Below are 25,204 nucleotides of genomic sequence, written 5' to 3' on the forward strand. Positions count from 1 at the left end.
GCATGTACCCAGAACTGGGTACTCTCTGGCAGTGGAAGCACACCAATATTACAAAATGGTGCACATTGGTGTGGTTACACTGGATGGGATGATCCAGTCTAATATCCATTGCTGGAACTAGGAGATCTTGCCATTCCACCTCTGCCGGCCCCATACTGCTGCTGCTTCCTTTACGTTCTGGTGTTAAGCAGATGCTTCTCAGAGCCAGCCCAACTCAGATTAACCCAGAAGTAGGTATGGCAGAAGATAAGTTTTCTGCTGGATTTGTGAGCTGAACTGGCACATGCAAGGGTCCAGCAAATGCTAAAGCTGGTGTAAGGGTGAGAGGTGACTAAGTAGCAAGATCTTCTGGCATAAGTTTGGAACAGCTCTGCCAACTCTTGATTCTTTTAAGTATATTCCCATTACTGATGCAGTACAAACAAAAGTACTGGAAAACAATCTGACAGCACAGCCCACACAGCCCGGTCCTTTGACTAGGGACATCAAGAGAATTGCTGAAGGGATGAGGAGACTAACCAGTCCCTAAGGAAAGGAATGAGGTGAACACTCTGGGAACAGTACTGCTTTGTGTGTATATGGGGTATTTCAATGCTCTCACAAAGGAAAACGCACTGACCAAGGTTAAAGAACTTGAAACTTGGTCTGAAAAATGCTTGTCAAAATGGTTGTGCATGAATATTTCATAATCATTGATTCCAACTTCCAAATAAGGCTGCCTGTAAAGAATCTTTTCCCAATTCATTCTGAGGTTGACTTTTCTGGCTTGCACACTACTGCAATAAAGACCTTGCAATGGGAATTCACGGAACACATTTGTCAACAACATACAAATCTGAAGAGATTCCTGTTCACTGCGCTACAGATGTACTGACTTTGCAGGGCTAAATCTGGCAAAAGCTCATTTCAAGCAGCAAGCAAACAGACAGGGCACTGAACAAACACAAGGCAGCAGGAACTAGCCACTATTTCAAACCAGAAATGCACTGAGGAGTCTAGAAGTATTACTTTCTGCCTATCATAAGACACACAATGCACAGGAATGCAATAGCCAGAAGAGGAGGAATCAACTTGTGTTCTGAGCAGTAGAGAGATGGAAAATACCCCCTTTCAGCATTAGAGGCTGCAACATACTTATCTACAATCCCTTCAGCATGTGCTGCCTCCAGGTGTGCTGCCCAGCTCCACCTCCACTTGCCCTCCCATAGATCACGTGCCTGTAGGAACCAGACCCTTTCACAAGGATCCCCAAGTGCACGCTTTATTTCAGGTGATGCCACTTAAAAGCAAGATCCAAAGAAACCCTAAATGTCACTCGCTGGACCCTTCAGTCTGGCCACATGCCATAGCTGGGGCTGCCCAACATTCATGTGACACCTAGATTGCAAAAGACAGTTAGAAAAGATGGCTCAATGACATACAGTTCGTAGTTTTGATCTTCTGTCTCTTGCTGCACTGACAGCTCCTCCAAAGTTGCATCAATATCCAGCTGATTCGTCTCCAGCTGCCGTAGCAACGTCTCCCTCTGAAGAAAGGAAAACAAGCTGGGTCTGAGCAGGAAGGGTCATTGTAACAGATCTCTGTGTGCTCACAGGGTGCAGCAAGATCTTGTGTCATCACTCTACCCACAGCAATGAATTAAACAGGAGCTTTGGACCCTCTCACAGTGTTCAGTTTAAATACAGAGGCAAAAAGGGAAGCAGAAGCAGTAAAAAAAGTATGTTAATCCAGAAAGTCTGTGTGTAAGAAAGTAATTTGTTCTGCGAGCTATACTCAACCATAAATCAATAATGTGTGATTTTCAGACACAGCATCGCCAGTTGCATTTGGAGAACAGTATCAACTCCTGCGGAGAACAGTTGTGCAACCCATTCATTCTGATCTTTTATTTTTTCCTTTTTAAAGAAGTCCCCCTGTGAGTAGGACCCAGCTGATGCAAAACCTCACAATAATTTTCTTTTTACTCTCAGGGTAGATGAGTGAGCACAACCTGTCAACTCAGTGAAAATTTAGAAGTCACTGTCCCTCTGCCTTCAGTTGCTGCCCCACTCCAGTCCATTTCAAGTGCACAGTAAAGTGAGTTGGCTTCACTAATGTAACACAGGGTAGCTTAATTCAGTCCTTCCCTTTCCACATTTCCAACAGAATCCAAGCAAAAACCTCAGCTGAGGGGAAGTGCTGGCTTAAAAGGCTCAAAATCAATTGCAAATGGTCATGGGACACTCCTCCCGATAGCCCGGATGGCAATGAGAAGAGATCAATAACCACATGTATTATGCTGACACTGCACAGGCATCGCCAGCTCCAAAGGCTCACCTGCAGTGGATCTAGCACCAGCCTCCTCACCCATCTGCCCGGCAGACCTAGCTCTGCGACGGCCTCGAGCCACAGAGCTAACACAGCATCCGTTTCTGCAGAAACATGATTCAGGATCCCCTGGCCAAGACTAGAGCTGTCTGTGGCCACCGCCTCGCTCCACGATACAAATCCCTGCACCAGACCCCCCTCCCTCTGCTCAGAGGCAGCCGGCTGTCACTGCTGGGCACTGGCAATGGCCAGGCTCCCACCACGGGCACCCTGCTTGCCTCCTGGGAAGGCTCTGAGCAAGGGGCACGCGAGTCAGTTTAAACACCGAATTCTTGAGTCAAAAGTCACGATGTTCAGTGCCTGAAAGCATCAGTCCTCCCTCTCCCACTGCCTACATACTAGATGGCACAGGAAGCAGGGACAGCTTGTGCTGAGACAGGTCCGATGACTCACGGCGCTGCAGTGCCCGTTAAAGCAGGGTCCACCAGTGCCACGGGCTGCCAAGCTGCACCACCACCCAGACAGGAGGAGATAGAAGAGAAACCCCAGGTTTCCTCCAAACTGCAAAGTTTTTTGCTTTTATAACTGCCTTATTCTTAGCACACATTTAAGCTTTCTACTATGACAAACATTTTTGAAGTTTAGCGTCAACAACCATGGTGAATTTTTAATTCCATGTTTGACAACACATATGCTCACTGCAGAAAGATCCCATTAGAGTAAAAAGCACAAAAGGAAATCTACTACATAATTTACAGAATAAAATCCCTATGGGAAGACAAACATTTGTATAAAGCAATGGCGTTCAGTCTCCACGTGCATATACTATTGACAATATAGTTTCATAGACATGACAGCTTTGGAGCTACCAAGAAAGTGTACAAATTCAAAGAGCAAATAACCCATCTGCCTTATATAAAACACACCATGCTACTCTGCCCAGGGGAGTAGTCAGGGCACAGCTTGAGCCCTCATGGGGCAGGCTGATTTATATAAAATTCTACCATGACTTAAATCAGCAAGCAAGGCTTAAGTAATTTTTATTTTGCATTATAAGACCAGGTGATTCATAGCAGTTGGTAACATTTAAACATGCTAATTTACTGGAAGATACAGTCTTTCTTGAAATTTAAGAGCTTCTATGATCATTTAAGCTAATTTACTGCTTCCAAGGCATTTAGATTCTTCATTTTTACCTTTGTCATTGTGTTAAGAGCTTGGAGTGATCCATATTTCCTTTGCTAGGTAATTTTTATTCATCATATTCATAAGCTCTACGCAGATGGAAACTTGACTTCAATTAACATGTATACAAAGAATTATGAAGTCATTAGTTAACTCAAATTCTCTTTATTGTGGTATCAGACAAGAAAGTTTCAGCAAAACATGCTATACATACTTAAACTTGCTACACTAAACAGAAGAATACTAATCAAGATTTTGGAAGTAATTCTAGATTTTAGAATTCAAGATTCAAGAAATTCAAGATTTTAGAAGTAATAGATTTCATCCGTTTATGTTATTTATACAGTGTAAGCAAAAATGAGTTTTCTGCTTCTTTGTCCTCAGTTTCCTAAGATGAGTGAAATAAATGCTGCGCAAATTAGCTGAATAAACAGAGACAGAAGGGACACTGCTCTGCAATGCTTACCTTAGGCACTTAGATAATGGCTTTTATTAAACAAGTGGTTTGCCTTTCCTCATGCTTTGGCAGTAAGACATATACCAGAGTTGTATTTATTTCAATTTTCACAGATTACATTAAATTAAGAACTTAGATTTAATTGAGAAAGAGTTGCATTTAATTTTGTAAAAATTCATGACTAATAATGGACTGCCAAATACTTAAAAAATAAATTCTATTTTACCATGCTGGAATTAAAGTATTAAAGAAACAGCCTATTTTTAGCAATGACCCAAAAGAAGGGAATAAATCATGTGCTACAGACCAACGCTTTGGCTGAATGCCACTTTCAAGTGCTTCCTGGGAAAAGGCAATTTCAGCTACCTGCAGAATTTTGTCTCCTTCTAGTGCAGCATCTGAAGGCCTGGTTGACCTGATCACATTTGCACATTATGTGGGCCACCAGCAATACCTACAGCTAAACTGCATTCTCAGGGTTGACAATCCTTCCCCTGGAAAGGAACTGATAAATAATTGAAGAGCCCGGGCTGCTAGAGGGAACGTGCTCTACACCAAGGGTATGAATTTCAGCCACTGCTTTCTTCATGAAAGATGCATGAATGTAAGCTGAACACAGAAATGTGCAACTTAAAACCAATGCACTGAACACCAACTCCACTAAAGGACAGCGTGGAATCTTGCATACAGCTGAACAACTCCTCTTCCCCTTGAGAGCTGCGGGACGCTAGGCTGAGAAACACAGAGAAACCTCAGAAGTCAACTGAGACTGATTAAATCATATGTGCATTTAATACCTGATAGCATTCCTCTCCTTTAACCCTGCTTTGCACCTAAGTACCAGGGAAATGACTCCTTTCTGGAGCCTGTTACTGGTAAGTCTCTCTGAAGGTATAAACAGAACCTTTAGGAATTAAGTCTAGCTGTGATTTTCCTACAAATTTTAACATCATGCTGCACTGGTTGTTAATCAGGCCCAGCGGGGCCAGTCCTGGCTCCCCGTGCACTCAAAGGCAAGACTCCCAGCGGGTCTCCAGGAGCAGCAAAACGCCCAGAGCCACCCAGCAGCAGCTACTGTGGAGCAGCACCGAGCTCTTCTAATAAACCTGTGGCACAAATGCAAGCGGCACTGGAAAAACTAAGTGCAGCACATCTTGGCTGAAGTTTGACATCAAGTAAAGGCCCAAAACCTGGGGGAAGCAACCAAAAGCCTCCAAATTTGCAGTGTCACTTGCCTTGGCACAGAATGGCAAGGCCAGGGATCTCCTGCGCACCAGAGGGAAATGAAACAAGCCATCTCCACATTGCATCCTATGCTGTGATTTTTTTCAGAATGCACAGAAAAGCACCCATCTGCAATCCCTGTATGAGCATAAAACTGCAGGAATTAGTTTTGGCATTGCTGTTTTAAAGGAAAAGCCAGGCAGCTATGGTCTGATCACTGTCTCTCTGAATGACAGGCATAGGACAACCTCCTCAACTGCCACCTTCTGTGTCGATGTACAAAGAACAGAGCAAACATATTTACAAGCATGGTTTACATGGGCCCACCCAAATCTCCCCTTGCACATTTTGGGAACTAAACTGTAATGAGAAGTCTTTTCAGGTTTGTTTCTGCAGTGTTGAATTATTTAATTACATTACATGAAAAACACAGGATTTGGGAGTCTAATTATGTGGCACCCGCACCTTTTGGACTACCCCCAGTGCTACCCCGAGCCCACTAAACAGGAGAGTAAATGTTGGCTGGTCACCCCATCTCCCTCACCTCTCCTAAGTAACCATCACTGGACTCTCCAAACACATAAAGGTTATAACAGATTTATTTTTCCTATTTTCCTGAAGACCAAGATTTGTCTAAGAAGTTCTCTGGCTTTGGTGCCAATTACATCATCTAAGTGTCCTAATTGCTTTCAGTCTCGAATTAATAGATCATGTTTACTTATACACAGCACATTTAAATGAAAAGTCCCCTAAGACTCACATCCTAAAGCTGCTTCCAAGCAAACCTGATACAACAAATGCTTCAGTATTTCCTGCTTATACCTATGGCTAGGAAAATCATCGCATATACTGATTATTAACACTATCATTATGAGCAGCTTTCAGAAACAAATCTGGCAGGAAGGCTGTGCTAATGTCTGTGTCTCTTATCAACATCTATTTGAGAAAAAAAGGAGAGATCTGTAAAACCGACAAAAGTAACCTGGGAACTAATTATTCTGCATGGTTTCCACAGGACATCACTTTACCACAGGAGCCAAGGTTATAAAATCAAACATTTAACCAACCATTTAACCATGCTGGTAGATTTCAATCTTCTCCACTCAGCAGCAAGTTGGGTTTATATCTCAGATTTCTACAACTTCCTCCTCAAAAATTTATTGGTTGACTTTTTTCACTGTTTTTTACACATTCAATTTTCTTATCCTTGTTCTTTCTGCTCTGCAGCCTGAGGACGTGGTAACATCCACTAATATATCCGAGCTTCTTCTGAACTAGCATTTCAGTGGGGATTATTTGTACAAAAATACACACAGACATTTCAATTACTGGTGAAAGATAATCAAGATCAACTGCCTGTTTTTTCCCATCCAGAAGAGAACAATGATACAATATCATATGTACCCCCAGAAAACGTATGATGTTGATCCCAAAGGACTCCTGTATGATCACCCCGCAAGGTCCTCTTCTAAAAGACCACAGCTGAGAATTCCACGCTTCCATGCTTATTCAGCCTTTGCCTTCCCACTCAGTCCACCCAAGAAGCCTCAAGTGTGAAGGAAATAGGAGACTTGGATCTATGTGCATATGATCCAAGCAGATCAGTTACTGTTAGGGCAAAGATCTTCAGCAAACAGTTGTCCCCGAACTGTTCAGTTCACGACCAAATCTCTTCTCATCTGAGTTTTAATTGAACAGAATTTAAATACAAAGTTTAACAAATGTGCATATGTAAAATTTTTTACTTGGTAACTACAGCACTGGGTGCAATTTTCTTGCCAGTGTTATTCATCACCTTGGAGTCTTTCTCCAGAGGTAAGCATTTGCGAACACAGCAGAGAGGAGTCCTCTCGCAAGCAGAGACGTGTTTAAGTCACAAGCACCAACGTACCAACAGTTTTGTTAGTTTTGTTAACAACTCTTATGAAAACAAAAATCTACTCAGGATCCCTTAACAACAAAAGAAACCCCAAATACCAAATTCCTGCCTTAGAGACATAGAAAATGAAATCTGTCCCACCCACCCAGCACATCAGGGAAATACCCTCTGTCTTACCTGCAGCTGCAAGAAGGGGATGTTGAAGAACTTGTGCAGGTACTTGAGGCCAAAGCTGTTCTTCATGGAAGACTCAGCATAGCGAAAATATGAGGAGCCGGGAGGCCTGTCTCAACCAGATAGGTAGAGAGAAGAAAACTGTACAAAGGACGAGGACCGCATACACACACAGAAGCAGCACGTGCTGAACTACATACCATGAACAATCCTCATTTACAAGCCAGCTCCTCAATCCCCAAATGTAGGCCAGCAGGTCATTCTGCTAGGGACTTGTTATTTTGTTTACAGACAAAATTCACACTTTGTTCCTCCTGAAGGGTGGCAGAACGCAGCTGTTGTTGTGTTGCAGTTTCATGGGGCTGCCAGACTAAGAAATACTATGTCAAGACACTGGGCCATTGGTTTACTAAACTGGGGGTTTCACAGCTGTACAAGCTGCTCATTTCTCCGTGAAGGTTTTGTTTTAAAACGACAAACAGACCTACGTTAAGTCACAAGCATCAACAGTGGGCATTAAACTCAGCGAACTCACATATAGAGATGACCTTGTAAAGAAATTACTACATTACGGAATCAAGCCTTAAAACTGATACCATTTCTGTGTGCCTAACACAGGCACAAACAAATAAGAGACTAGGAAAATAAAAAAATGCCTTAAAAACATAAAACCACACAAAAAGGTACAATCTATCAAATCCTGAACAACAAATAATGTTTTATACTAAATAACAGAGAGCCTCATATCTTTGCATAAGGGAGAATCTTGCCTGGCTGGCAAGGGAGGCGTATGACTTGGCTCTGCCCAGTAAATGCTGCGTGGGGATGCTCTCAGAGGAAGAGCAAGGAAGACAGCTGCACTAGCTGGCTCCCTTTTAGCAGAATTATTTGCAGTAGAGAACAATTGTGCTGCAGGGAGAGGATTCTTTCACAAGAGGACTCTCCAGAAAGAAGATGACTTCTTCTGAAAAGTACTTCTGAAAGACACGTGCTGGCAGGCACTCACTGTTTCCAGGAATATAGCTAACCATCTGCCCAGTACGGGCCCCTAGATCAAAGGAAAAAGAGCCCATCGTGTAAACTGAAGATGCTGTATGAGACACTCAGAGCTACAAAAGTCCAAAAGCTAGGCACAGGGTCCAAGAATGAACGTGATGTACATCTGAAACACGGCAGCAATACAGTTATCTATGGTTGATGACAGAGAGTAGCCAAGGTCTGCTCCCCTGCCTGGTGACTGTGGTGCCATCTTACCTGTTTAGATTGTCAATGAGGTCCCGCACGTCGCCAGGCAGAATGACCCGGTGCTCCCCCATGTCTCGATAATTCCCAAGCACGCACACTGGAACATGGGTCGGCACTTTAGGAAGCTCCCTCAGAATATAGTTAAATGTCCTTCACCATAGGAGAGAGAGGTACAGGCAGATGAGTGGGAAACGTCATTCTGTGATCAGTTTCATGCACAAATCACAGAAAAAAAAACAAAGTAAGAAATTTTTTTCCAAAATCCTTCCAGGACTGTGGCTTCTTTGCCACTCTCAGAGAAATACATTAACTGTAAATATGTTTGTATCACTCTTTATTCAAAAACAATTTGATAAGTTCAACAATCCACGTCCACCAGCAACCTCACATCTCCTATAGCAATATTTCCCTTAGTCCTACAAAACTGTATGGGGTCAGCAGAAAAAAAGGATTCCTTCCCTTCAGCTGTCAATGGGCTTACTGACCCATACGAAACCTGTAAAACACAAGCTTAAATATAAAGCAGGAACTCACCCTCCTCAGTAGATGTGCAAAATTAACAGTTCATTATTTCTGTACATTAATGCAGCCTAGGGCCTCTAAATAATCCTTACTAAACCCAATCTTCCTGGGAATGTCTCACTAGCATTCCGCTTTCCCTTGTGCTCTGTAGAGCATGGGTTTGTAACAGGCCCAGCATACTTTGCCCCTGTGATAGCACTAATTATCAAGCCTCAGACAGCAGTGTATCAGAAACTGCAGTACACAAGCCCACAGGGAGACTGCTTGTTTGAAACAAGCCCAGGAGAGGAGTATATTAAAAGACATGTCAGAAGATAAAGCTATTATTTTAAGAGATACAAGCTTGCTTCAACTCATTAGGCTGGTTATCAGCTCCAGAGTCTGTCGGGAATCAAGAGGTCTCCAGGTCATTTGTTTTTACTAAACAAACGAGAATCACGTGGTGCATGCCACTGAAGATGTCTTACCACTGTTTGGTGATGTCAAACATCATCACTACGCCATTGCAGTTTTTATAGACATCCAGGAACTCGGCATCCAGAGCCATTTCTGACTCTGCCTGAGGAAATAAAGGCAAAAGAAGCAGTAAATAACGTGACTCAACTTCAGGCTTCTACAGAACACAACTGATAAAGTGCTGAACAGGCAAATTTTCTGAAGTGACTGCCACTATAAGAAGTACCCCTGGATTTCACATCATCATCATTTAAGCAAGATACCTGGTGGTTCACTGCTTCCATTGCCCACAGGAGGAGGATGTGAAGCACCTGACAGTCTCTGAAAAAAACATGTCTGACAGCAAATGCTAAAACCTACCTCCTCTTTCCCCCAAAATCCTATGTTGACAGGATAACTCCATATAAGCTACAGGATGGAGGACAGAGGACACAGCTCCCATTCCATCTCTTTGCTGACCCAAATATTGACTGTACTTCTAACACTTCTGGTGCACAAAGCCAGGATGTAGTTTCTACTGAGTTTCTCCTGTGCAGGGCTGAAAGTATTTATTAGTACCTGATTTGTTTTTCATCATTTGGACTCTGCACGCTGCAAAGTACAGTACTGGTCACAACTCAACCTCCAAGGCTCCTGTTGCAATTTCGTGCCTATGGAACAATTCTCACTCATTTCCCAGGAGTGGAAAATGCACCCACGTTTGCAAAGGAAAAAGCAGCTGTCATACCTGTTCTCATAGAGGCTTTTTCCCATAGGAGAATATTTTTAAAGAAAATTCCCCTAATCTGACCGCACAGATTGAGCAGGACTGGTACCCTAGTGCAACAAGTAACTCTCCACTGCCCTGACCCATCCCCAGAACCGAGTGCTCAGCTCTCTGCGTATCAGTGATGCTGCCTTTCCCATCAATTTCAACAAAGTGGTTATTGAGCGAGCACCAGCAGACTGTCCAGGCGCTGAGCCCCGAAGGGCACTCACATGTGAACAGGAGCAATAAAGCTCTTTAAGAGCTGCAGCAGAGATCATGGGATCAAGTGCCTTTAAACTGAATTTTTCCTGAGGATAAAATCACACATCTTTTGAAAGAAATGCCATGGAAGTTCACTGGCAGCCCAAATGTGGTCTGGGGAATGTGGTAGTATGGTCTCCCATACAGCACTTTGTTCTACAGCAGAAGATCCAAAGGAGACACATTCGTGCAAGAGCCTTGAGGAAGCTACTCTGTTTACTTTTACGCGCTAGGCAGCACTTCTATTGCCCCTTCCTCCTCTATATTTCAAAGGGTGTTAAAAGGTAATTATTAGCCCAGTTTTAAGGAGCAGCCAGAGAGCATGGCATCAAGTGACTTCTTCAGGTCCCACAAGAAGTCCATTACAAAATGACTTCCTGCCACTGCCCATGTGCAGACAGGTACAAAGCTACCGAGTAAACATCCGGGGTGCAGTCATTCCCAAAAGACAGAATGGAAAACAACAGGAAAGTTGTGGTGAGGGCACGAACAAGGATAAAATGCACAGGCAAAAGAGTGAAGAGCATCAGGGATCACAGTGCCCCTCATCCACCTGCCAGGCCGGCCTTAAAGCAGAAACAAATATAGAACTTACTCTGCATGGACCAAAGGTGGACTAGAGGCCTCCCGCTAAGAGGCAGACATCTGCATTCAAGGTGACTCACCTCCTGAGGGTCATTTTCCAGTTTCAAACCATCTCCTCGTTTTTTGCATTTTCCTTAAAAAGAATTGTAAAAAAAAAAAAAAAAAAGAAAAAGAAAAAAACACAAATGCATTACACTGGGCAGAGAACCCCAGGATGGGTCTGGGCAGGACTCCAGCATTCTGAACATGACCTCACAGCAGATCCAACTTCTACTATAAGCGTGGGGAATGAGGAGGGGTGGGACAGGCATGCCTTGCTGAAGAACATCGGCTACACTGTTCAAGAATACCAGCTAATCTAATTCAAAGACAAATAGGAAAAAAGTCTGGGGCAGCTTAAACCATGCTCTTCGCAGCATAAAGTCACAATGACTGAATAATACAGGGTTTGGTGCACTCCCTGACCACAAAGGGAAGCTGCTTTGTTGCACTTTTTGTTGCATTAGTGTTGAAGAAGCAAAAGATCATGGGGCTGCTATGACTGAACTGCACAACTACACACACAGCCTTCCTGAGAGATGATATGATGTTGCTGTGCTATGTCACTGACCCGAAGCAAGCAGTCTTGTAAATAAAGAGCCCATTGGGTGCTTTGGGCTGACTTGTGACCAAAAAACAGAAGGGGTGGCAGGAGACTATGAGAATTTAACAGCCAAAAGACAGACAGAACTTATACAAGGGGAAATCCAAGCAAAATCAAATAAACTGTGGCGAGGGGGCTGTGGAGAAATAGAGGAGAGACAGCCTACACGTGCATGAAAGGCCAGAGCCAGAGGGTCAGGTCTGGTCATCACCAGCGAAGGCGCAGAAAGGAAATCCTCCAGAGGCACCATCCAAAGCCACACGCTCTAGAGACACGCACACAAAAACAAGCTAGAGGACAGGTAGAACTCTGAGTAAGCTTACAGGAAAGTGCAAGAGGCAACAGGCTAAACACTTGAAAAAGACACTAGAAAACCACTACAGAGTCCTACCCTGCAGTGCCACAGCCACAATCCCATCTGGAGGCATCTACAGATTTCTCTCCAACTAATCTGCTTCCTCTAAGGCACGTGCTAAAATTCAGCCCTTATACTTAAAAGGCCAGACCCCCTGAGACTTCTCCCTTTTCTTACAGCTCAATAAGCACTGTATAAGTTCACAAACTGACATTTCAAAGTACCACTGGCATTTGACTCAGCATCCCCAGAAAAAGAGTCGGTGTTTTTAAACCTCAGGCTCCCTGAAAATTTTGCATTACATCAGTTACACTGTAATCATGTTTCCAAATCTTAACGCCTGCAACCACAGCAGCCAGAGGAGAAGACAGCGTATATCTGTACCTACAATTAGCAGAGTGGCAATTGGCTAACATGATTTTCTGGTGTAGACACTCAGCACTAAGGATTGCCAGGAGTCTCAACATGTAAGAGCGAGGACATCTTCTTTCACCTACTGCCAAAGAAGTTTAGTGTGGATATACCACGAAAAAATCTGTCCTCACCCCCCAGGTATTGTTTAAACTCTATGTACAGCAGTTTCCAGAGTTTTATCAAATGATAAGCACTGCACAATGAATAACCCTGCAAGATCTAGAGTTACGTTTTACAGATACCAAATATCTTCCAGATGTTACTGACAGCAATTAAGAACTGTACTTCTGAATTAACTTTGTTCCGTATTTTCCTAGTCTAAATAATGACGAGTTAACTAAATTATAATGGCAGAGACTTGGAATTCCTTCTCATCATTTCTAGAAATTCCCTGTGTAACTGAAAACAGAATGTGTTGGCAGCTTGGATGCACCCGCAAAAAAACCTCCCATTGACTCTGCAATACTGGGGACCAAAATAGCCTCCACCAACTATTCAACTCTGCTGATTAACATGGAGTGACTACTTCTAAAATTCATGGTTCTGCCAGAGGCTGCACGTGAAACAAAGTGTTTCATTCTTTTTGCACACAGGTCAAGGATAAATAGTTATGAAATACAGAGTTATTCATGAAAGTTTTAATGCTGCAGGACACAGCAGAAGATTCCAGTTCCTACATCCTGACAGTGTGTCTGGTGGGTGCTTCTGTGCATCACTGCAAAATGTTTGCCCTCCTCATGTCATCTTACTTTTGCCATCTGAAAGTAGCAGAAATATTAATCCTGATCCTCCCCCATTCATGCAATGTGTTTCCCTGGAGGATCCAAGTATGGGCTCTGATTTCTCCCAGCACAACTGAAGGTGTGGGATGTCTAGGACATGCATGCCTTTTCCCACTTCTATTAAATTCATTTCAAGTCAGTGGCATTTGTGTGGCTTCTCTGAATGTCAAAACATCACTATTTCTGCAGTTACTGCTAAATTATGTTTGGCATGACCTGAATTTCTAGGTATTGAAACAGAAGCCCAAGCAACCACAAATACACTTCACAGGTCCTCTCGTCCTGAGCAATGCAGGTGTCTAACCTGGACACATTTACAACCAATGCTTTGAGACTGAATGTAAGACTCACACGCCTTTCCCTGCTTATGGCTTTATGTGTGTATCAAAAGGAATGAGTAATATTCTTACATGATGCTCATCACTGCTGTAAAGGAGGTCATCTATAAAGAAGTAACAGAGCTGAAAAGCGCATGTGTGTACATATTCATGCACAGTGTCTATTTTTGGAACCAAAACTGCAGGATGAGCCAGATAAAGACAAGATGTATGTAGTGAAAAGATGCAATTCAGCCTGTAAAGGCAAGTGCACAATGAAGATTGTGTTGTCATATGAACAAGGTCCTGCATTTAAAGCTGCACTGACGTGTAATCTAGGAGCCTCAATTAGAAAGCAAGGGTCTTCATGCTGCAATTGCTCAGCTTCTCTATCTGGAACGATGATGACTCCTTATTTACACGCATAATAGCAACACTGAAACCAAATAACTTTGCAGCAGTGCCCCGAAGTCTACAGAACAGTTCTTACTGAACACCAGAAGACTGGGTTCGTGGCCAGCACCTGAGAGCCTCTGCGCTCCTATGTACCATCAGTTTTGTTGCAGGATAACAAGGATTCACTACAGCTTGCCAACAAATGCTGTCCACAGTGTGAGGGAGATGCTTCTGTTCAGCATTCAAAAATACACGTCTAGAATATTTGCATCCCCAGTGTTATCTAACTTATGACATCTGAAAATAACAGAAATATTAATTCTGATCTTTCCTCCTTCTTGGAGCACACTTCTGGGAGGGAGAGGGGTGAAGGGAACAGGGAGAGGAAAGGAATCTCCAAGGAAAGAGTTTATGCTATTTTGGGGGCAACAGAAAAAAATATTATTTGATCCCTTCAGTTAGTGTATGGGAAAAGATGCAGGAACCAAACTAGCAGAAGTTACAAGACAGGAGATCAGAACTGTTCTTGAATCACCTGCATTCAAGCAGCTTCTTTGCATTCAGGATCTGTTACAGCTTTATGACCTGCAGTAGTTACACAACTTGCTGCAAAGCCAGAAAGATGAGTCAGGATTGTGACTTTTGCTGAGAGATATCTTTCTTATGTTCTATTAGTTCCAAGGGCAGCAAAGGAGACAGTATTCACTACAAACACCATACAAAATTCAATACAATCTATAGCTGGGGGCAAGCTCTACTTGTTAAGATTTTAACAAATGGCATCATTACACAAATGAGCCCGCTCCCTGAGCAGGCCCAAGAAAAACACAGCAGGCTGCAGGGAAGCCCATACTCCAGTGAGCCTGCACATTAAAAAAAAAAGACATCCCAAAGAGCGAAGAAAAAGGTAAGAGGAGCAGTACAGTATAGCAGTTGCCATTTCCCTCTGCTTCAGCACACTAACCAACCCCACAGGTTTTAAGCTTTCACAACAAATTTCCCCACACTTCCAAATTAACATCTATATGCTAAACAAATGACACCAAGGCACCAGCCAGGCAGGGCCAACAGAGCTGCCTCCTGCATTCCTAAAACAGTCTGGAAGGAAAAATCAAAGCGCACTGCTGAAGGACAGGGAGGCACACTGCTGGTAAGTATGAGGAGAAACACCACTTAGTAAACCCACATTTAACTTCAGTGCAAAAATGTACATGAAGTTTTTCAGGGTGCAACTTACTACGTTTCCCCAAATTCTCCTGTGCACATTCACAGAGACATGAAGAACGACAGCACTGCATAGCAGAGAAGAGGCTGAAGCTGCTTTACAAGACTAAAGTTGAAGATTGCAGTTTATGGATATATCTTTTAGACAGTCTAGCTATTTCCCCCATCAAGCTTTCAATACATTTTCAAACATCTTAATTTAAATAGAGGTTTCTTAACTTCTTCTAACAAGGAACAATTCTTCCAAAATGGGGAAACACTGGCAAAAAAATTTAGCCTGGAAAACAACGTATGTTGAAATGCATGTTCAGAACGTGTATTTTTTGCCAGTTTCAAATCCAGCCTGATAAATGCAGCATTCTGCACAACTCTAAATATGCATATTAGCCAGGATCTGGTAGGCAAGGAAAAAAAGGAGGATCAGGTCTTGTCAGCACTATCTTGCAGCAGCACTGGATACTTCACTACTAAAAGTCTACAGTCTAGATTAGTGTTGCTCTCACCAAAAGCATCACGGAAGAGGAATTTGTGTCCTAAGCATACAGAAGGAAGAACAAAAATGTCATGAGGTAACATTAAGATGAAAGTTAGATATAAGCAACCTCTTAATGGTTAATTTGCACATTTTCCTAAAGTTGTACTGTACTGTCAAGAATCTGCAATGCTATGGCAACAGGGAAGGATTAGATTTTGTTACATCATGATGACCTGAATTTTTACACTGCATTGATTAAGTCCATTTGATTACATAAAAATATGTATCTGTGGTCCACAAGTAGGGATCTTAACAGAATGAGTTTTATTTCAAAAGAATATAAAGTGGAGAGAAGAGATTTCTAACACATGCTCCACTGTCAGAAATGAAGGCAGTATCAGAAGAGCTGTTGTCAACATCTGCACATATCAAATCCAATCCGTTCTGCCAAAAAAGTGACAAGTCTCTAGTTGAGAAGATGACTCTGCTCAGAGAAGCTATTCACAGAAATAAATGCTGGAACCACATGATTCCCAAATTAACTGTCTATCTATTCATACCAAAGTTGCAAGGCGGCGAGAAAACAGATGTTTTGCTCAGATTCCAGCCCTGCACATGTCATCCCCGGATCTGAAAGCCAAACTGTAATCAGATTGACTTCAGCATTAACTCTGACCTAAGCAAGGTTTTGTCTACACTGTGAAAACTGGGTTTTAAAAGAATAAAAAGATAAAGTGCCCAGGATTTTTATTTAAAGTTACTGGCTCAAGTTTAACCTAAAGGCTCCATTATGCATCTGAACTAGAGCTGCTATCTTTAATTACCTTTTCTTTTTTACTATTTTAAATACAATTTAGCTAACATGAAAAATTAAATTTCTCCCTTTCCCACTCCTTATTGTACTTATCTTCTTATTTTTCAGCGTTAACACATGTGTAAGTTGCACAGGTGGTACAACAGAGGTAGTGCACCTTGGATACAGTTCTGCGAGGAATGCATGCCAGCACAGATTCTAGCTAAGGCTACAGGAAAGGTAGCAGCAGCCAAACCATAAAAGTTTAAGTTTCAATGACTGTGGTCAATAGATTTGACCAACAGAAACACACAAACAAGGAGCACAATCCACAGAGCAAGAGATGCTCACTTGTAGAGCTGCTTTCCTGACCATACTTGCACTTTAAACCAGGTGCCTGGCTTGTACAAAATGCCTCTTAAAAACCAAACAGTATCTCCATTTGGAGCTACAGAATGGGCTGTTAAGATTTACACCTGAACCCCAACCCCTTCTAGCAACAGATTCCACTGCATCCAGATTTGCACTGCATCCAGATTGCATCTTCACATATGTTTTGGGGGTTTATTTTTATTCTTTATAAAATAGAACTTCATACTCTGACAAAAATTGAAAACTAATGGAAATGTATTTATACATTATAATACTTTTCTTGGCTAAGCATTTAGAAAAGATTTTGGATTAAATATATTGCATTTTCTGTCCCAAGTGAATTTAAGTAATTGGCTTCTCTTTTGTCCTTCCCTCCTGCATACACTATTCACTGCAGATAACATTTTATCAATTTAACAATAGCATTCCTTTACAAAAACAGCTCAGCTAGAACCTTTATAAACAGAACAAAGAATTCAGTAGCTGTCTAAACACATATAAAACTATAAAGGGGAAAAGATGAAGTTTATAATAAAGTTCAGAGAATCTGAACACACTAAGCAGCAGGCTATTTCATCTGTCACAGAGCACATGAAACAACTGCTTCTGAATATTGGGTTTGATCTGAAGTTCAGATTCCAAGTAATGGGCTCTAGCATAGGAGACTCCACTCTCCTTTCCATATTTTTTTCAGAAAGTAACATCCATGCACTTGAAAAAAGTAAGTACAGATGTTTTTCTAAAGTAGAAGTAAGCAGATATTTCTGAATTCCATGTAAGTTTTTAATTAAAATTGAGAAAGAACAATGAAGAATCTCCATTAGAAAGGAAGTTATAAATCTTACCTTTGTCAACTACATCCCAGACTTCAACTTTAACAATATCGTCAGTGGCTAAAAGCACAATAAGAACACAAAGTGTTAGAAGAGAGTTTCAGAAAAATGACCAACACTCAATGCTCACCACAGAGAGCCTAACCCAAAGCCAACATTGTCAAAACAGGAGATGAATGTCAAAAGAAAAGTAATTTTTGAGTGAGTTAAAAGAAAACCCAAACATAACAAGAAGGCGGCCTGCTGTTGAAGGTCCAAGTTGTACACCAAGACTGTGCTATCTAAAGAACTTCTTAAAGACTTAGTCACATAAGTGATAAGCTGGATTTCCTTGATGTTTTATGTCAGATTTGAAACATGTTATAAATATTTTGTGTAGATTCTTTTCATATCATACAGAGGTTTCCATATTCTTTCAAAAAAGATATAAATTTAATTTGGAGAATAAAGTCTGGTCTATAAGCAAAGCACACAACTGAAGAAAAGAAGTATACACATTTAGGGAAGATCAACCTCACTAATAGCATCTTTATGTAAACGTGACAAACAGTGCAGACAGCCCTGCTGCTACAGAAATCCATTCTCTCTGCAAATTTCAAGTTGCATTTTGTGAAAAATAAGATATTACTAGCAATTTTGCCTCTTAATGAGTTGCAGCACCAATAAATTATAAGCAGCAACATATATTTGAGTTGCTAAAATCTGAAGCAAGACAACCGGAATTCTAACTACAGAGACACTACTGCTGGTACTGACAGCTAGCAGCTTAACTTTCAGATGGCACGAGGGATGGGCAGCTTTGGTTAGATGTTTCTATTGAATCCAAATAAGCAGTCTGATCTTCATGAAGTTGTTCCATGAAACAGGTACTTTTTGGAAATGCTACAGGCTACAAAGCAAAAGCTTGTACTTTAAGCAGCTCTGAACATAAAGCAATGGAATAGGAGGATAATGTCTCAGAGTAGAAAATAATCTCATAGGATGGCATGAGAATTTAGCTAAGCATCACTGTCAAGCCAGGAAACATGTCCTCTACAGAATTCACTGTTGTTAAATGTTTCAAAATGTTGTAAAGACAGATTATGAATAAAGGAAAACTTTCATCCTCTGCTTCTGGAGAAAGATCCTTTTTTACATTTTGCATGAAGCAAAAGCAGCCTCTGTTTTTCCTCATAGCAACTCCCGCTTATCATCCACTTTGCCAGCAGGGCAGTGGGGCACAGGACAAACAGGAGACTTGCCCAGGCTCAGCCCCGCCGCTGCATGGGCTCCAATGGGACTGAAAACACAACAGACGTACAGCAGCCTGCAGCCCTAAAACCTCTGCTCAAACCATTAAACTCTCCAAATTAATTCTGTCCCTGAATATTTCTACAGACCATCAAGCCAGGTACGGCTAAAGTCCAACCACTCCCCATTACTCACTCGCCTGGCACCCAGCTGTACGGCTGGCTCCTCATACCCAGGCACTGGCACAGCAGGGTGCTCTCCCTGTGACATGGGCTGCTCGAGTCCGTGGTCTGTTCAGGGTGCGCCGTGACTCTGCAGGTGCTGGGACACAGATCAGCTAGTGGAGGTCTGCCCTCAAATTCATACCTTGCAGCTGGGACTGGCAGTGCTGCTGCTGTCCCTGAAGGACAAGGGGACGGACAGACCAGCAAAGTCAATCCTGGCACCTTTCGACAGTCAAGACTTCCTGCAAAAGGACTGGAGATGTTTTCCTTTCTCAGAAAGGCAAACTTTGCAGGGGCACAGGCAGAGTCCAGAAGGCTGCTCGTTCTTTCCAGCAGCTCCATGTGAAGCAGCATATACGCATAAACAAGGGGCTTCCACGGAGAAGCTGGAACCCCATTTCAGAAAAGCAAGCCCTTGGGGTGACATGCAGTGCTCTCCTAGGAGGTGACCTGGTACCTAGCACTGGGACTTTGCTCCCGAGCTCCAGAGATCTCGTCCTTCTCACCCTAACATGAAATGCACCCTCAGTTAAGATTTGTTCTCCTGCTGAGTAATTTCTGCAGTACTGACATCCTGCTGAGCAGCAGCACTCCCAGATAGCTGAGGAGTTGAACCGTTTGACCCAGAAAGACCTGCTCTACACCCTTTTATCTGAGGGCAAGCACACAATTCTACAAAGAAACTGACTGCACGAGATCCAAGAAAACCGTTTTTCCGCAGGTTTTTTTTTCCGCTTAGCACCAGTGCTCCTGCTAGCTCATAGCCAGTAAGTTCTTCCTGTTCATCACCAGCTTCATTCCTGATTATCCTGAACACACAAGAGGATAACTACTTTAGCGCTGCTGTGTTGACTCATACACAGCAGCACTTCACCTTAAGGACTTTGGAAGGCGTGTCACAGCAAAAAGAGTGCCAATTCATCCTTTTAACTCTAACTTGGATTAGCATAAACCATGGATCAAACCACTCAAAAGATCTGTACTCAGTTGCTATTTTGCTAAGTACTCGGTAGCCTGTGGCACACTAAGACGTTGCTTTCCCAGAAAACAGTGGAGAGGTGTGAGAAGACTCCAATTGCAAGAAAGCTCATTTAAAAATAAGAATCATTGCTTTATGGGTGGGTTCATCACCAGGAATTTACAGGCCCTCAGACATATTTACTCTCATGCAATTACATGATTCACTTCATACGCTTTGGATCACAAATCCTACAGAGCAGAGCAGCTCTGCCATTCCTCACACCCATCTATAAACTATTCAAAGTATCTGAACAAAAGTATTTGCCAATTTTTATTTCAGACTTCCTTTCTGAGACTGCCAAACACAGAATAAAATTAGTGACTAGTATAATCTAAAAAAGTGTACATTAGGGTCAGGAATGGTAACTCCTTACCTGGCCGCAAAAATTACAATTATCCATTATAGAGACAATTGGCACAGAAAAGTAATTTTGTTCATTCTGAGTAGGAAGAAATAACTCAAATTCCCCTCCTTTTATTAATTCCTCCAGTATAAAATTTCTGAAGATATGACAAGGTGGTATGTTCCACATCTAAAATGTAAATCTTCTAATACCAGGCAATATAAGAATCCCTCAATATTTAATTAACATCCATAAATATTTGCTGCCAGCTACCTCATAATGTTTATTCAAGGTAGCTTGAGAGCATGATCACAGGAAAAACAAACTTTATTTTTCCTCTACAGATTAACTCAGCCAACAGGGTGGTAATTAGATCTGAGCCAATTTTCTCAGAGTGCCCACATCACCCATCTTGGATGGAACGTTTTCACAGCAGGAAACATACCTTATAGTGTTTTTAAAAAAGGGGGTTATTTTTTAAAAAAGTTTTAAGAGGGTCAACGGAGAATTGCCTATACCGCTGGAAATTATTACTAAGAAAATAATACAGTGTTTTACAATGTAAAAGAAACACAAATCAAAGGCACAATTTCATGTATAGCCTCCCAGATACTTAGACTAGCTTGGCAACACTTCACCTTGAGAAAAGTCCATCCCCATATGTACACATGGCTGTCAACTCTAACCAGCAAGCTCTACAGAAACACATCTTACAAATGTTAGAACTAAGCACTAGAAATAACAAAAACACCTGCAGTTACCAACATACAGCAAAAGCCAGCCTCATGTGTAGCTGTTTTCTACCCCAGGATTGCATCCGTGTTGAAAAAGCCAGTACCTAAGCCTCAGCTCAGTAAAAGAACATACAATCCCTAAAATATGCAGAAACATGCAAGATGACTGGATTTTTCTATACGTGGACAGTCTCCAAACACCTTTTTGCTTGTACACAAAAACCTGTATACGTGCATTTTGTATACCTGTTCATGTATACAAAAACAATTAGGTATAAATAAGACTCTTAGAAATCAAATGCCAGACTCCCAGGCTGTATTTACAAACAGCACTTGTATTACCTACTCTGATTGGAGAGGAAACTGAATTCTGAAGTTTTTACCTATGATACTGCAGAAAACCACAGTTAACATTCAGTGCACCCTTTAGACTTGGATATCTAAGAAAGAGGTATTTCATTTCTTACTCTGGTCTAAGTCTCTTCAGGCTGAAGCATTCAAGTTTGATTTTGGAGATAGTTTCCATCATCCAACAGCTTGTAAGCTCTATGTTTACACATCAATAACTGATGTGCTGATATTCTGAGAAGAGGAGTGTGGGGGAAGGATGCCACAGCTAAAATACAACATGCCAGAGGTTTTGCTGCAGATGGGGAACACTGCTGCATGAGCACTGCAGATCTGTCAATGCCTTGGGCTGGTTGGTAGGCAGAACATCAGGAAGAGGGTATCCAAAAGAAAAATACTTTATGAAGAAATGTAGAAGCTAACAGGCACACCTTTGCATCACGGTCATATGGAAAGTCCCTGTGAAAGAACATGAAAACCTGTGAACATGAAAATCAGGCTTAGCTCAACATCAGATCCTGAACGAGAGAAAACCACTAGCTGCACTGAGCAAGGATGACCTGTTTCTCTCCCACATCCAAGGCAAATCACAACCATCCATCCTTAAAAACCTTTTCAACCTTTGTCAAGAGAGGGGTGACTCGAGGAAGCCTGCTTCATAAGGGCATGAGAGTCTCCAGAACTCTGGTTACCGGCTCCCTGTGAACAAACAGCAGCAGTATCTGCTCGCTGTCCTTGCGCTGAAGCCTATGAAGACAAAGGAGATTGAGAGAGCACTGTCCCAGGGCTGACTGGCTTTGTGATCATTTTCACGAGACTTGGGCATCATGGTATCATCCAGCAATATAAATTTGATTGGTGAATTAGACGAAGTACCCAATTTGGTGTTTACCCAAACTGCATGGGGTTTTTTCCCAGCTGTGAGGAGACAGAGAGTACCTGATTCAACAAAAGGTCAGAGTGGTGCAGATGGACAATATCTGATAATGACAACTAACTGCTGACCTTTTTTTTTTAAACCAAAATCAGAGCAAGTTCATGTTGAATCAGTAGGTCACCACACAAGGCTGTGGCATTTTTGACAAGGAACCTGAAAGCTGGACTTAATGCACTGTTGAATCACAGCTTAATGCAATTTCAATGCCTGCAGTGTCTTTTCCAGGGGAGATCCAGGGCTTTCACAGCCACTTGATACTGTCAGACCAGATGGGGAAAATAAAAAAAATTCACACCTCATCTCTCAGACTCAAACAAGCACTTAAAAAAAGCTACTGATAAGATACTTCTGTGCTTCAGTAAGTCAGCCTAGAGTTAATACTACAATAATTTTTAAAACATCACCTTCACCAGTTACAGGATGCTCTTTATATTTTAATCAGTAAAAAACTAGTTTGCACCATGCTATTCACTTCTATACAACACAGTAACACCAAAAGCAGGGTTAGCATCAGAGACAGATTTCCATAATAAACCTGTTTTCATTAACAAGTCAAGCATATCACAAATATTTCAAATCTTTTGGATCACCTATTAAACACTTCACTTGAATTGCAGCTTCCAAAGACCTATCCTTTAGCACTTACATAGTTTCTGAGTAAAGTTATTAAAACCATGACTGAGAAACTGTGAATAAAAAATTAAAATAACAAGAGTAATGAGAGACCATTTTATCTCCCAAGCAGACATAGAAGAAAGAAGCAAACAAGACTGCAGTGGAATTTCTACCCCCAAGGCACTGTCCCATGACTGTCAGTCCCTCCACCCTCTTCCATCTTACTTTTATAATTCCAGTGGATGCTGGTGACTTGGATCTCCTGAGTTGGAATATATTCCTCAATAAATTTCTTTCCCTGCAGTCGGTGCCAGAGTGTGGTTTTTCCAGTGTTCCTGTCCCCTCGGATGACAATTTTCACTGGGGAAAAGAACAAGCAGACAAATAAAGTTGATTAAAAACAAATCAAAGAATGCTGTGAAAAGCATGTTAACTTTTTGCAAGCATTATTCAGATGTAATTAGTTCTCCCATATTACATAGGCATGATGGGGTTTGTTAAAAAACATGAGCCTCAGTCATTAAAATTAGTGTTTATTCAGCTATTCACACTAGCTCAGCAGAAAGAACCAACATCAAGATTGAATCTTCAGAACCTGCACAACTTCAGCCAGCTAAGTCTCTGCTCCTTCCATCCTCCTGCCTTCTTTACCCAGCCCTTACTCCCACTCTGCCATACCCTATTCCTCTGCTAGCCTTTTATGCCAGGCTTCTCCTTCAATTACCTCCTCTATCATTCCCATTTCTCCCTAAACACTTCTCATTCCTTGAGAAAATAGAATCATAGAATCATTTAGGTTGGAAAGGACTTTTAAGATCATCGAGTCCAACTGTTAACCTAACATTGCCAAGTCCATCACTAAATCATGTCCCTAAGCGCCACATTTACACGTCTTTTAAGTACCTCCAGGGATGGTGACTCAACCACTTCCCTGGACAGCCTGTTCCAGCTTGACAACCCTTTCAGTGAAGAAATTTTTCCTAATATCCAATCTAAACCTCCCCTGGCACAACTTGAGGCTGCTTCCTCTTGTCCTATCACTTGTTACTTAGGAGAAAAGACCGACCCCCACCTTGCTACAACCTCCTTTCAGGTAGAGAGTGATAAGGTCTGCCCTCAGCCTCCTACTCACTTCCTAGACCCGGTTGCTCACTGAAAGCTCAAGGACCAGTTCTCAGCTGACCCGATTAGGCAGGGTCCTGTGTTAGGAGGTGCTGCTCCCTACATCCCACGGGGGTGTGGCTCTGAACCCCAGCACTGGTGAAACCGTTCTTTTGGGATGGTGTTGGGAGAGCAGAGAGGCAGCTTCTGGTGAACATCACCACAGAGTTAAGCTGTCATCGCTCTCAGCTATCCCCAACTTTCTTGCACTGGGGCAGCATCCCCTTTTCCAGGGGAAGCAGAACAAGATTATGTATTGCTCTTCAGCTGCCCCAGCTCACAGCCCAGATGGTCTCAGGTAAGGACGCAATCTTTGGCAGGGACAAGGGGCAAGGTAGTTTACGTTCACAGGGGTCTATCTTAAACTGCCCCTGATAAATTCACCAAAGTGCCTCTGTTGATGGCCACAGTTTGATTCAAATTAAATCAAAACCAGTCTATCTTACATGCATTAGAAACAAGCTAAACTGAACCAAAACAAGCATGTCCCTTTGGGGAAATAAACTCACTTAAATAACAGTGAAATAAAACCAAGAGAAACTGAATCTCTGTAGGTCCTCTGTGTGTCAGAGGGACAGTCTCTACCACAGGAGCCAGCCCTTAGCTGGTTTTAGGTGTGAGTGTACTGATGGCACTCGGCAAAGCCATTCTCGGAAACTGCCATCTTGGGTAAAGGCACAACAGCTCCACTTCCACCGACTGGCCTCACACCCAGCAGCTGAGGCAATCCACCACCACGTGCCTGTGCTTGTGCACATGTGCTTGTATCCGCAGCAAGGAAAGTCAGTCAATGGAGAAATTCACTCAAACCCTCCCAAGGAAGTGTCCAAAATATCATAAACTGTACACAACCGGGCAAAGTAACTTCTGTAGCAATTAATACCATGAACTTTCCAGAGTCTAACCTAACGTTACCTTGTTCTTTCTGAAAACAGTACGCGGTG

At 42.2% G+C, this 25,204-nt stretch overlaps 1 protein-coding gene across 1 annotated transcript in view; it reads right to left on the reverse strand.

The window, feature by feature from the left end:
- The window catches only part of RABL6 (RAB, member RAS oncogene family-like 6), a 56,051-nt gene that overhangs the window by 24,998 nt on the left and 5,849 nt on the right, over positions 1–25,204 (reverse strand). Inside the window, exons 2-8 of the mRNA XM_009579648.1 lie at positions 23,325–23,459; positions 17,660–17,707; positions 11,124–11,176; positions 9,461–9,552; positions 8,481–8,621; positions 7,230–7,335; positions 1,422–1,525 (exon numbers count right to left, since the gene is read on the reverse strand). Of these exons, the coding sequence (XP_009577943.1) occupies positions 1,422–1,525; positions 7,230–7,335; positions 8,481–8,621; positions 9,461–9,552; positions 11,124–11,176; positions 17,660–17,707; positions 23,325–23,459 (679 nt within the window). The remainder of the gene's footprint in view (positions 1–1,421; positions 1,526–7,229; positions 7,336–8,480; positions 8,622–9,460; positions 9,553–11,123; positions 11,177–17,659; positions 17,708–23,324; positions 23,460–25,204) is intronic.

This window comes from Fulmarus glacialis, unplaced genomic scaffold (genome assembly GCF_000690835.1).
Source record: "Fulmarus glacialis isolate BGI_N327 unplaced genomic scaffold, ASM69083v1 scaffold6186, whole genome shotgun sequence".
In the NCBI taxonomy this organism is placed as follows: domain Eukaryota; kingdom Metazoa; phylum Chordata; class Aves; order Procellariiformes; family Procellariidae; genus Fulmarus; species Fulmarus glacialis.